Raw genomic sequence first — 12,351 nt, forward strand, 5'->3', positions numbered from 1 at the left:
TCAGAATGGCAGGCAGTGACTAGTGGGGTACCGCAAGGTTCTGTGCTGGGGCCCCAGCTGTTTACATTGTACATTAATGATTTAGACGAGGGGATTAAATGTAGTATCTCCAAATTTGCGGATGACACTAAGTTGGGTGGCAGTGTGAGCTGCGAGGAGGATGCTATGAGGCTGCAGAGCGACTTGGATAAGTTAGGTGAGTGGGCAAATGCATGGCAGATGAAGTATAATGTGGATAAATGTGAGGTTATCCACTTTGGTGGTAAAAACAGAGAGACAGACTATTATCTGAATGGTGACAGATTAGGAAAAGGGGAGGTGCAATGAGACCTGGGTGTCATGGTATATCAGTCATTGAAGGTTAGCATGCAGGTACAGCAGGCGGTTAAGAAAGCAAATGGCAAATACCACAGAAAATTGTTGAGGCCAATTCACTAAATATATTCAAAAAGGAGTTAGATGTAGTCCTTACTACTAGGGGGATCAAGGGGTATGGCGAGAAAGCAGGAATGGGGTACTGAAGTTGCATGTTCAGCCATGAACTCATTGAATGGTGGTGCAGGCACGAAGGGCCGAATGGCCTACTCCTGCACCTATTTTCTATGTTTCTATGTTTCCTGCCTCTGAGCCAATTTTGGATCCAACTTGACACTTTGCCCTGGATCCCATGGGCTTTACTTTCGTGACCAGTCTGCCATGTGGGACCTTATCAAAAGCCTTGCTAAAGTCCATAGACATCATACACACTGCCCTCATCGACCCTCCTGGTTACTTTCTCTAAAAATTCAATCAGGTTAGTCAGACATGACCTTCCCTTAACAAATCCGTGCAGACTGTCCTTGATTAATTTGTGTTTTTCTCAGTGAAGATTTAGCCTGTCCTTCAGAATTTTTTCCAATAATATTCCCACCACCGAGGTTAGGCTGACTGGCCTGTAATTATTCAGCCTATCCCTTTCTCCCTTCTTAAACAAAGATACCACATTAGCACTCCTTCAGTCCTCTGGCACCGCACCTGAAACCAGAAAGGATTGGAAAATGATGGTCAAAGCCTCTGCTATTTCCTCTTTTGCTTCGCTTATCAGCCTGGGATACATTTCATCCGGGCCTGGGGACTTATCCATTTTCAATGTTGCTAAACCCCTTAAAATCTCCTCTCTCACTATGTTTATTTCATCTAATATTTCACACTCCTCCTCAATAGTAATGTCTGCATCGTTTCTCTCTTTTGTGAAAACTGACGCAAAGTATTCGTTAAAAACTATACCCACGTCTTCCGTCTCCACACACACATTACTTTTATGGTCTCTAATAGGCCCTACTTTAGTTATCCTCTTGCTCTTAATATATTTATAAAACATCTTTGGGTTTTCCTTGATTTTATTTGCCAAGAATTTTCATGCTCTCTCTTTGCTTTCCTAATTTCCTTTTTAATTGCACCCCAGCACGTTCTATACCTCTCTAGAGATTCTGCAGTATTGGACCCTCGGTATCTGTCATAAGCCTCCCTTTTTTCTTTATCCTACTCTGTATGTCCCTGAGAGGGCTCTAGATTTGTTAGTCCCACCCTTTTTTCTTTAAGGGTACATATTTGGCCTGAACCCTCAGGATCTCCTCCTTGAATACCTCCCACTGCTCTGACACTGATTTACCTTCAAGTAGCTGTTTCCAGTCCACTGTGGCTAAATCACCTCTCAGCTTAGCAAAGTTGGCTTTTCCCCAATTTAGAACTTTTATTCTGGTCTATCCTTGTCCTTTTCCATAATTACCTTAAATCTAACTGAATTATGATCACTAGCATCTCCCACTGATAACCCTTCCACTTGCCCAGCTTCATTCGCTAAAACTAAATCCTGAACCGCCCCTCTCGTGTTGGGCCTGCTACATACTGGCTAAAAAAGTTCTCTTGAATGCATTTTAGGAATTCCGCACCCTCTATACCTTTACACTAATTTTATCCCAGTTAATATTAGGATAGTTGAAATCCCCTACTATTACTGCCCTTCAGATCTTGCACTTCTCAGAAATTTGCCTAAATATAGCTCTTCTATCTCCCTGGGACTATTTGGGGGTCTATAGTCCACTCCCAGCAGTGTGATTGTCCCTTTTTTGTTTTTCATTTAGACCCATATGGCCTCATTTGATGACCCCTCTAACATATCATCCCTCCTTTTAGCTGTAATAGTTTCTTTATTCAATACCGCGAGCCCCACCCACCCCCCCGCTTTTTACCCCCTCTCTTATCCCGTCTGAAAGTCCTGTAACCAGGAATGTTGAGCTGCCATACCTGCCCCTCTTTTAGCCATGTCTCTGAAGAGCTATAATATCATAGTCCCAAAGTATCTACCTGTGCTCTCAGCTCATCTGTCTTATTCACTACACTCCTTGCATTGAAGTATATTATCATTTACTCCAGCCGGACATCCTGTTGACTACTTTCTTGGTGAAAACCGAATATCAACAGCCTTACCTGAACAGAGTACATGATGATCTTGAAGCACCGCACAGCAAACAGCTTTGGTTCCCAAAGTGAGTGGTTATCTAAGTGCCTGAGGAACAGATTACAGAGGTTTATTTACATTTACATTGGCCCATCCCAACCCCGTGTGACACGTCAGCCGCGACAGGATGGGTGACAGATCCACCTTGGTCTCCTTGCCTCTATTGTTATTGTAATGTATGTACCTGTGAGTATGCTCACAGGTTTCTAGAGCTGTTGCATTGTGAGTGGCTTAGCCAGTCGTGTGATGTTCACAAGACTCAATAAAACCCCAGTCAGTTAGGTCTAGGTTATCCACGATGAGATATGCAGTTGTGAGTCTAATGGATGAACTGGTAATGTGTAGTGTGATTGTTAAACCTTTGTTAATAAACCAACTAGTTCTTGATAGCAATGTGTTGCTGTGAATTCTTAAGCCAAGAACCTATGAAGCAAATACATTACAGTTATCAAGCAGGGTTGAGAGGAGTCTCATCCTTGTTTTCAAATCCCTCCATGGCCTCGCCCCTCCCTATCTGTGTAATCCCCTCCAGCCCCACAACACTCCGAGATGTCTGCACTCCTCTAATTCTGCCCTCCTGAGCATCCCTAATTATAATCGCTCCATCATTGGTGGCCGTGCCTTCAGCTGCCGAGGCCCCAAGCTCTGGAACTCCCTCCCTAAACCTCTCCACCTCACTTTCCTCCTTTAAGATGCTCCTTCAAACCTACCTCTATATCCAAGATTCTGGTCCTCTGTCCTAATAATTTCTTATGTAACTCGGTGTCAAACTTTATTTGAAAACGCTCTTGTGAAGCGGCATTGTACATTTTACAATGTTAAAGGCGCTATATAAATACAAGTTGTTGTCTGTGTTGAGACTCTAGACTACAGCTTGCATTCGATTATGTAAATGGGCTGTGGGAGGGTATTCACTGGGTGGGTAGGGTCTGTGATAGGGGAGAGTGTACATGGGCTGTGGGAGGGTATTCAGTGGGTGGGTAGGGTCTGTGATAGGGGAGAGTGTACACGGGCTGTGGGAGGGTATTCAGTGGGTGGGTAGGGTCTGTGATAGGGGAGTGTGTACATGGGCTGTGGGGGGGATTCAATGGTTAGGGAGAGTGTACATGGGCTGTGGGAGGGGATTCACTGGGTGGGTAGGGTCTGTGATAGGGGAGAGTGTACATGGGCTGTGGGAGGGGATTCACTGGGTGGGTTGGGTCTGTGATAGGAGAGAGTGTACATGGACTGTGGGGGGGATTCACTGGGTGGGTAGGGTCTGTGATAGGGGAGTGTACATGGACTGTTGGGGGGATTCACTGGGTGGGTAGGGTCTGTGATAGGGGAGAGTGTACATGGACTGTGAGAGGGGATTCACTGGGTGGGTAGGGTCTGTGATAGGGGAGAGTGTACATGGGCTGTGGGAGGGATTCACTGGTTAGGGAGAGTATATCTGGGGTGTGGGAGGGGATTCAGTGGGTGGGGAGAGTGTACACGGGCTGTGGGAGGGTTATATGGTGGGGAAAGTGTACATGGGCTGTGGAAGGGTTAACTGGATGGGGGGAGTGTACACGGGCTGTGGGTGAGGATTCAGTGGGTGGAAAGTGTACACAGGCTGTGGGAGGGGAGTCAGGGGTGGGGAGAGTGTATGTTAGTTGTGGGAGGGTTATCTGGGTGGGGAGAGTGTACACGGGCTGTGGGAGGGTTATCTGGGTGGGGAGAGTGTACACGGGCTGTGGGACGGTTATCTGGGTGGGGAGAGTGTACACGGGCTGTGGGAGGGTTATCTGGGTGGGGAGAGTGTACATGGGCTGTGGGAGGGGATTCAGTGGGTGGGGAGAGTGTACAAGGGCTGTGGGAGGGTTATCTGGGTGGGGAGAGTGTACACGAGCTGTGGGAGGGTTATCTGGGTGGGGAGAGTGTACACGGGCTGTGGGAGAGTTATCTGGGTGGGGAGAGTGTACATGGGCTGTGGGAGGGTTATCTGGGTGGGGAGAGTGTACATGGGCTGTGGGAGGGGATTCAGTGGGTGGGGAGAGTGTACACGGGCTGTGGGAGGGTTATCTGGGTGGGGAGAGTGTACATGGGCTGTGGGAGGGTTATCTGGGTGGGGAGAGTGTACATGGGCTGAGGGAGGGTTATCTGGGTGGGGAGAGTGTACATGGGCTGTGGGAGGGTTATCTGGGTGGGGAGAGTGTACACGGGCTGTGGGAGGGTTATCTGGGTGGGGAGAGTGTACATGGGCTGTGGGAGGGGATTCAGTGGGTGGGGAGAGTGTACATGGGCTGTGGGAGGGGATTCAGTGGGTGGGGAGAGTGTACATGGGCTGTGGGAGGGTTATCTGGGTGGGGAGAGTGTACATGGGCTGTGGGAGGGGATTCAGTGGGTGGGGAGAGTGTACATGGGCTGTGGGAGGGTTATCTGGGTGGGGAGAGTGTACATGGGCTGTGGGAGGGTTATCTGGGTGGGGAGAGTGTACATGGGCTGTGGGAGGGGATTCAGTGGGTGGGGAGAGTGTACACGGGCTATGGGAGGGGATTCAGTGGGTGGGGAGAGTGTACACGGGCTGTGGGAGGGGATTCAGTGGGTGGGGAGAGTGTACACGGGCTGTGGGAGGGGATTCAGTGGGTGGGGAGAGTGTACATGGGCTGTGGGAGGGGATTCAGTGGGTGGGAAGAGTGTATGTTAGCTGTGGGAGGGTTATCTAGGTGGGGAGTATGCTCCACAGGTGAACTGTTGCTATCAAGTATTAGCTACTGACAAATGGGAGAGTCTGACGGATAAAGCACTCCCCATTCAACATTGTTTAAGTAAACGCATCACCTACATTAAAACCGGCTTGATGGCATTTTTGATGTTTCCGTATGCGGCTCGGCCCAGCAGCTCCCGGAGACAACCTTCAGCCACGGCAGCAGGACTCTCCTTCTCCTTCTCTGGTGCTTGCAGTGGTGATGGAGAGCGACTGAAAGGATTATTTAGCAGAGTTAGAACACAGCTGATATTTTAAACACAAGGCTGGCCATTTTTAAGTTGAGGGGTTCAGGACCCAGATCCAGTGCAGGGCCACGGGCACAGGAGTGATTTGAGAGGCGATAATATAGCGTCCGCAGAGTTTGTGCTGAGCTGCGGTTTACGGCGTTTGCAGGGTAGGAGGCCGGCCTGTAGAGAGTCGGAATAGTGGTCTGGAGGTAAAGTGACATGTACGAGTATTTCAGCAGCAGGTAGGCTGCGGGAGGGGAGGAGAAACACAATCTCACTGAGGTGGAAGTAAGCCGTCTTTGTGATGGAGAGAACATCAGAACATAAGAAATAGGAGCAGGAGTCGGCCATTCGGCCCCTCGAGCCTGCTCCACCATTTAATAAGATCATGGCTGATCTGATCATGGACTCAGCTCCACTTCCCCGCCCGCTCCCCATAACCCTTCACTCCCTTATCGCTCAAAAATCTGTCTATCTTCACCTTAAATATATTCAATGTCCCAGCCTCCACAACTCTCTGGGGCAGAGAATTCCACAGATTTACAACCCTCTGAGAGAAGAAATTCCTCCTCATCTCAGTTTTAAATGGGCGGCCCCTTATTCATAGGGGAAACTAAAGCTTTGTCCCCTAGTTTCAGTTTCCCCTATCAGTGGAAACATCCTCTCTGCAGCCACCTTGTCGAGCCCCCTCATTATCTTATAAGTTTCAATAAGATCACCTCTCATTCTTCTGCACTCCAATGAGTAGAGGCCCAATCTACTCAATCTATCCTCATAAGCCATCTCCGGAATCAACCAAGTGAATCTTCTCTGAACTGCCTCCAAAGCAAGTATATCCTTCCTTAAATACGGAGACGAAAACTGTACGCAGTACTCCAGATGTGACCTCACCAATAACCTGTACAGTTGTAGCAGGACTTCCATGCTTTTATACTCTATCCCCCTTGCAATAAAGGCCAACATACCATTGGCCTTCCTGATTACTTGCTGTACCCGCATACTAACTTTCTGGGGTCAGGAGATCATCACAGGCTGGGATAAGACACAGTGGTTGTGAATAGTCTGGTTCAGGCCTGAACACTGGCCAGGGAGGGGCATGGAGTCGGTGGCTAGGGAACGGAGTTTGTGGCAGGAGATTCCAAATTCACCAACTACGAGCCAGAGGTGGCAGGAGGCGATTTACTGCTCTGCAAACTGTAAATGATAGAATCACACAGCACAGGAGACCGTTCGGCCCATCGAGCCTGTGTCGGCCCTGTGACAGAGCGATCCAATCAGTCCCACTCCCCCCTCCTCGTTCCCCATAGCTCTGCTAATATTTTTTGCAAGTATTTATCGAATTCTCTTTTGAAAGTTACGATTGAATCTGCTTCCAGCGTCAATTCAGGCAGCGCGCTCCAGATCACAACTCGCTGCATTAAACAAAATCCTCATTTCGCCTGTTTCTTTTGCCAATGGTCTTAAATCCGTGTCAATTGGTTACCGCCTCTCCTGCCAGTCGAAAAAGTTTCTCCTTATTTACTCGATCAAAACCCCTCAAAATTCTGAATACCTCTATGAAATCTCCCCTTATCCTTCTCTGCTCCAAGGAGAACAACCCCAGCTTCTCCACCTAACGGAACTATTTCCCCCCTGGTGCCATTCTAGAATCATAGAACCATAGAAGTTTACAGCATGGAAGGAGGCCATTCGGCCCATCATGTCCGTGCCGGCCGACCAAGAGCTATCCAGCCTAATCCCACTTTCCAGCTCTTGGTCCGTAGCCCTGCAGGTTACGGCACTTCAAGTGCACATCCAAGTACTTTTTAAATGTGATTCTATTTCTGCCTCTACCACCCTTTCAGGCAGTGAGTTCCAGACCCCCACCCCCCTCTGAAAAAAGTTCCCCTCAATACTTCTCTAATCCTTCGACCAATTAATTCAAATCTATGCCCCCTGGTTATTGACCCCTCTGCTAAGGGAAACAGGTCCTTCCTATTCACTCTATCTCAGTCCCTCATAATTTTATACACCTCAGCCTCCTCTGTTCCAATTTTTCCTCACAGCTAAAGTTCTCCAATCCTGCAAACATTCTCGTAACTCTCCACTGCACCCTCTCCAGTGCAATCACATCCTTCCTGTAATGTGATAACCAGAATTGTTCCCAATCATCATCATCATAGGCAGTCCCTCGAAGCGAGGATGACTTGCTTCCAGCCCAAAAAGGGATGAGTTCCCAGGTGTTTCAATGAAGGACCTAATATTCCAGATCCCGAACTACATCCTGAAGGGTGGAAGATGCCTGTGGGTGGATTTTTTTAACGTGTGGTGACCATTGCACACCAGCCACCACACGGGCTTGACAGAGCCAGGCCTTGGTCCAGTGGCAAGGGTTAACCAGGACGACTGGAGACCAGCTCTGCTGCACGGACCCAGCGCGCCCACATATCGCAGTGTGGGCTGGGCCCGTGCTGCCCCTGGGCCCTCGCCTCTTCTGTGCCCCGGTCACGTCCCTCTACAAACTCTCGCCGCTCCTCCGGCCCGACCTCCCCGCTCCAGCTGTACCTGCCCACGCTCCAATCAGCGACCTGGATTTGGGTGATGTCAAATCCAGTCGCCCTCGCTGTAGTGGCATGCCGCCGCAGTACTCCGGCTGTGGCTTAACTAGTGTTTTATACAGTTCAAGCTTAACCCCCCTGCTCTTGCATTCCATGCCTCGCCTAATAAAGGCAACCATTCTGTATGCCTTCTGAACCACCTTATCTAGTTACACAGGATTACTCAGGATATATGGCACAGAAACAGGCCATTCGGCCCAACCAGTCCATGCCGGCATTTATGCTCCACTCGAGCCTCCGCCCGTCTTTCCTCATCTAAATCTATCACCATAACCCTCTATTCCCTTCTCCCCCATACGCCTGTCCAGCCTCCCCTTAAATACATCAATACTATTCTCCTCAACCCCTCCCTGTGGCAGCGAGTTCCACATTCTCACCACTCTCTGGGTAAAGAAGTTTCTCCTGAATTCCCGATTGGATTTCTTGGTGACGATCTTATATTGGTGGCCTCTAGTTATGCTCTTCCCCACAACATAGAAACGTAGAAGATAGGTGCAGGAATAGGCCATTCGGCCCTTCGAGCCTGCACCACCATTCAATAAGATCATGGCTGATCATTCCCTCAGTACCCCATTCCTGCTTTCTCTCCATACACCTTGTTCCCTTTAGCCATAACGGCCATATCTAACTCCCTTTTGAATATATCTAACGAATTGGTCTCAACAACTTTCTGTGGTGGAGAATTCCACAGGTTCACAACTCTCTGACTGAAGAAGTTTCTCCTCATCTCGGTCCTAAATGGCTTACCCCTTATCCTGAGACTGTGACCCCTGGTTCTGGACTTCCCCAACATCGGGAACATTCTTCCTGCATCTAACCTGCCCATTCCCGTCAGAATTTTATATGCTTCGATGAGATCTCCTCTCATTCTTCTAAATTCCAGTGAATATAAGCCGAGTCGATCCAGTCTTTTTTCATATGTCAATCCTGCCATCCCGGGAATCAGTCTGATGAACCTTCACTGCACTCCCTCAATAGCAAGAATGTCCTTCCTCAAGTTAAGAGACCAAAACTGTACACAATACTCCAGGTGTGGCCTCACCAAGGCCCTGTACAACTGCAGTAAGATCTCCCTGCTCCAGGGGAGGGCAGCAGCAGCCAAGTTCATGGCACCGTGGCTGGCTCTGCTGCACAGGAGGGCAGGAAAAAGAGTGGGAGAGCGATAGTGATAGGGGATTCAATGGTGAGGGGAATAGATAGGCGTTTCTGCGGCCGCAACCGAGACTCCAGGATGGTATGTTGCCTCCCTGGTACAAGGGTCAAGGATGTCTCGGAGCAGGTGCAGGACATTCTAAAAAGGGAGGGTGAACAGCCAGTTGTCGTGGTGCACATTGGTACCAACGACATAGGTAAAAAAAGGGATGAGGTGCTACGAGACGAATTTAAGGAGCTAAGAGCTAAATTAAAAAGTAGGACCTCAAAAGTAGTAATCTCAGGATTGCTACCAGTGCCACGTGCTAGTCAGAGTAGGAATCGCAGGATAGCGCAGATGAATACGTGGCTTGAGCAGTGGTGCAGCAGGGAGGGATTCAAATTCCTGGGACATTGGAACCGGTTCTGGGGGAGGTGGGACCAGTACAAACCGGACGGTCTGCACCTGGGCAGGACCGGAACCAATGTCCGAGGGGGAGTGTTTGCTAGTGCTGTTGGGGAGGAATTAAACTAATATGGCAGGGGGATGGGAACCAATGCAGGGAGACAGAGGGAAACAAAAACGAGACAAAAGCAAAAGACAGAAAGGAGATGAGTAAAAGTGGAGGGCAGAGAAACCCAAGGCAAAAAACAAAAAGGGCCACTGAATGTAAAGGGGATGCAGGAGGAGTCAAAACTAAAAATCATGGTTTAAAAACTAGGATTAAAACACTCCACCTAAATGTACGCAGCATTCAAAATAAAGTAAATGAGTTGATGGCACAAATCATTACAAATGGGTATGATTTGGTGGCCATTACAGAAACGTGGTTGCAGGGTGGCCAAGACTGGGAATTAAACATACAGGGGTATCTGACATTTCAGAAAGATAGACAAGAAGGGAAAGGAGGTGGGGTAGCTCTGTTAATAAAGGATGATATCAGGGCAGTTGTGAGAGACGATATTGGCTCTAATGAACAAAATGTTGAATCATTGTGGGTGGAGATTAGAGATAGTAAGGGGAAAAAGTCACTGGTGGGCGTAGTTTATAGGCCCCCAAATAATAACTTCACGGTGGGGTGGGCAATAATCAAGGGAATAATGGAGGCATGTGAAAAAGGAATGACAGTAATCATGGGGGATTTTAACCTACATATCGATTGGTCAACTCAAATCGCACGGGGTAGCCAGGAGGAGGAACTCATAGAATGCATACGGGATTGTTTCTTAGAACAGTATGTAACAGAACCTACAAGGGAGCAAGCTATCTTCGATCTGGTCCTGTGTAATGAGACAGGAAAAATAAACGATCTCCTAGTAAAAGATCCTCTCGGAATGAGTGATCACAGTATGATTGAATTTGTAATACAGATTGAGGGTGAGGAAGTTGTGTGAGAAATGAGCGTACTATGCTTAAACAAAGGGGACTACAGTGGGATGAGGGCAGAGTTGGCTAAAGTAGACTGGGAACACAGACTAAACGGTGGCACAATTGAGGAACAGTGGAGGACTTTTAAGGAGCTCTTTCATAGTGCGCAACAAAAAAGAAGGGCAGTAAGAGAAGGGATAACCAGCCGTGGATAACCAAGGAAATAAAGGAGAGTATCAAATCAAAGACCAATGCGTATAAGGTGGCCAAGGTTAGTGGGAAACTAGAGGATTGGGAAAATTTTAAACAACAGCAAAGAATGACTAAAACAGCAATAAAGAAAGGAAAGATAGATTTCGAAAGTAAACTTGCGCAAAACATAAAAACAGATAGTAAAAGCTTTTACAGATATATAAAATGGAAAAGAGTGACTAAAGTAAATGTTGGTCCCTTAGAAGATGAGAAGGGGGATTTAATAATGGGAAATGTGGAAATGGCTGAGACCTTAAATAATTATTTTGCTTCGGTCTTCACAGTGGAAGACATAAAAACCATACCAAAAATTGCTGGTCACGGGAATGTGGGAAGGGAGGACCTTGAGACAATCACTGTCACTAGGGGAGTAGTGCTGGACAGGCTAATGGGACTCAAGGTAGACAAGTCCCCTGGTCCTGATGAAATGCATCCCAGGGTATTAAAAGAGATGGCAGAATTTATAGCAGATGCATTCGTTATAATCTACCAAAATTCTCTGGGCTCTGGGGAGGTACCAGCGGATTGGAAAGCAGCTAATGTAACGCCTCTGTTTAAAAAAGGGGGCAGACAAAAGGCAGGTCACTATAGGCCGGTTAGTTTAACATCTGTAGTGGGAAAATGCTTGAAACTATCATTAAGGAAGATATAACGGGGCATCTAGATAGGAATAGTGCAATCAAGCAGACGCAACATGGATTCATGAAGGGGAAATCATGTTTAACTAATTTACTAGAATTCTTTGAGGATATAACAAGCATGGTGGATAGAGGTGTACCGATGGATGTGGTGTATTTAGATTTCCAAAAGGCATTCGATAAGGTGCCACACAAAAGGCTACTGCAGAAGATAGAGGTACGCGGAGTCAGAGGATGGATAGAGAATTGGCTGGCGAACAAAAAGCAGAGAGTCGGGATAAATGGGTCCTTTTCGGGTTGGAAATCGGTGGTTAGTGGTGTGCCACAGGGATCGGTGCTGGGACCACAACTGTTTACAATATACATAGATGACCTGGAAGAGGGGACAGAGTGTAGTGTAACAAAATTTGCAGATGACACAAAGATTAGTGGGAAAGCGGGTTGTGTAGAGGACACAGAGAGGGTGCAAAGAGATTTAGATAGGTTAAGCGAATGGGCTAAGGTTTGGCAGATGGAATACAATGTCGGAAAGTTTGAGGTCATCCACCTTGGGAAAAAAAACAGTAAAAGGGAATATTATTTGAATGGGGAGAAATTACAACATGCTGTGGTGCAGAGGGACCTGGGGGTCCTTGTGCATGAATCCCAAAAAGTTAGTTTGCAGGTGCAGCAGGTAATCAGGAAGGCGAATGGAATGTTGGCCTTCATTGCGAGAGGGATGGAGTACAAAAGGGAGGTCCTGCTGCAACTGTATAGGGTATTGGTGAGGCCGCACCTGGAGTACTGCGTGCAGTTTTGGTCACCTCACTTAAGGAAGGATATACTGGCTTTGGAGAGGGTACAGAGACGATTCACTAGGCTGATTCCGGAGATGAGGGGGTTACCTTATGATGATAGATTGAGTAG

General features: G+C 47.7%; 1 protein-coding gene across 1 annotated transcript in view; it reads right to left on the bottom strand.

Annotated features, from left to right (window-relative positions):
- LOC139272915 (protein EFR3 homolog B-like) overlaps positions 1 to 12,351 on the bottom strand; it is a 1,121,614-nt gene that overhangs the window by 904,775 nt on the left and 204,488 nt on the right. The window contains exons 7-8 of the mRNA XM_070889016.1: positions 5,307 to 5,441; positions 2,470 to 2,548 (exon numbers count right to left, since the gene is read on the bottom strand). Of these exons, the coding sequence (XP_070745117.1) occupies positions 2,470 to 2,548; positions 5,307 to 5,441 (214 nt within the window). The remainder of the gene's footprint in view (positions 1 to 2,469; positions 2,549 to 5,306; positions 5,442 to 12,351) is intronic.

The sequence above is a fragment of the Pristiophorus japonicus genome, chromosome 9 (assembly GCF_044704955.1).
Source record: "Pristiophorus japonicus isolate sPriJap1 chromosome 9, sPriJap1.hap1, whole genome shotgun sequence".
In the NCBI taxonomy this organism is placed as follows: domain Eukaryota; kingdom Metazoa; phylum Chordata; class Chondrichthyes; family Pristiophoridae; genus Pristiophorus; species Pristiophorus japonicus.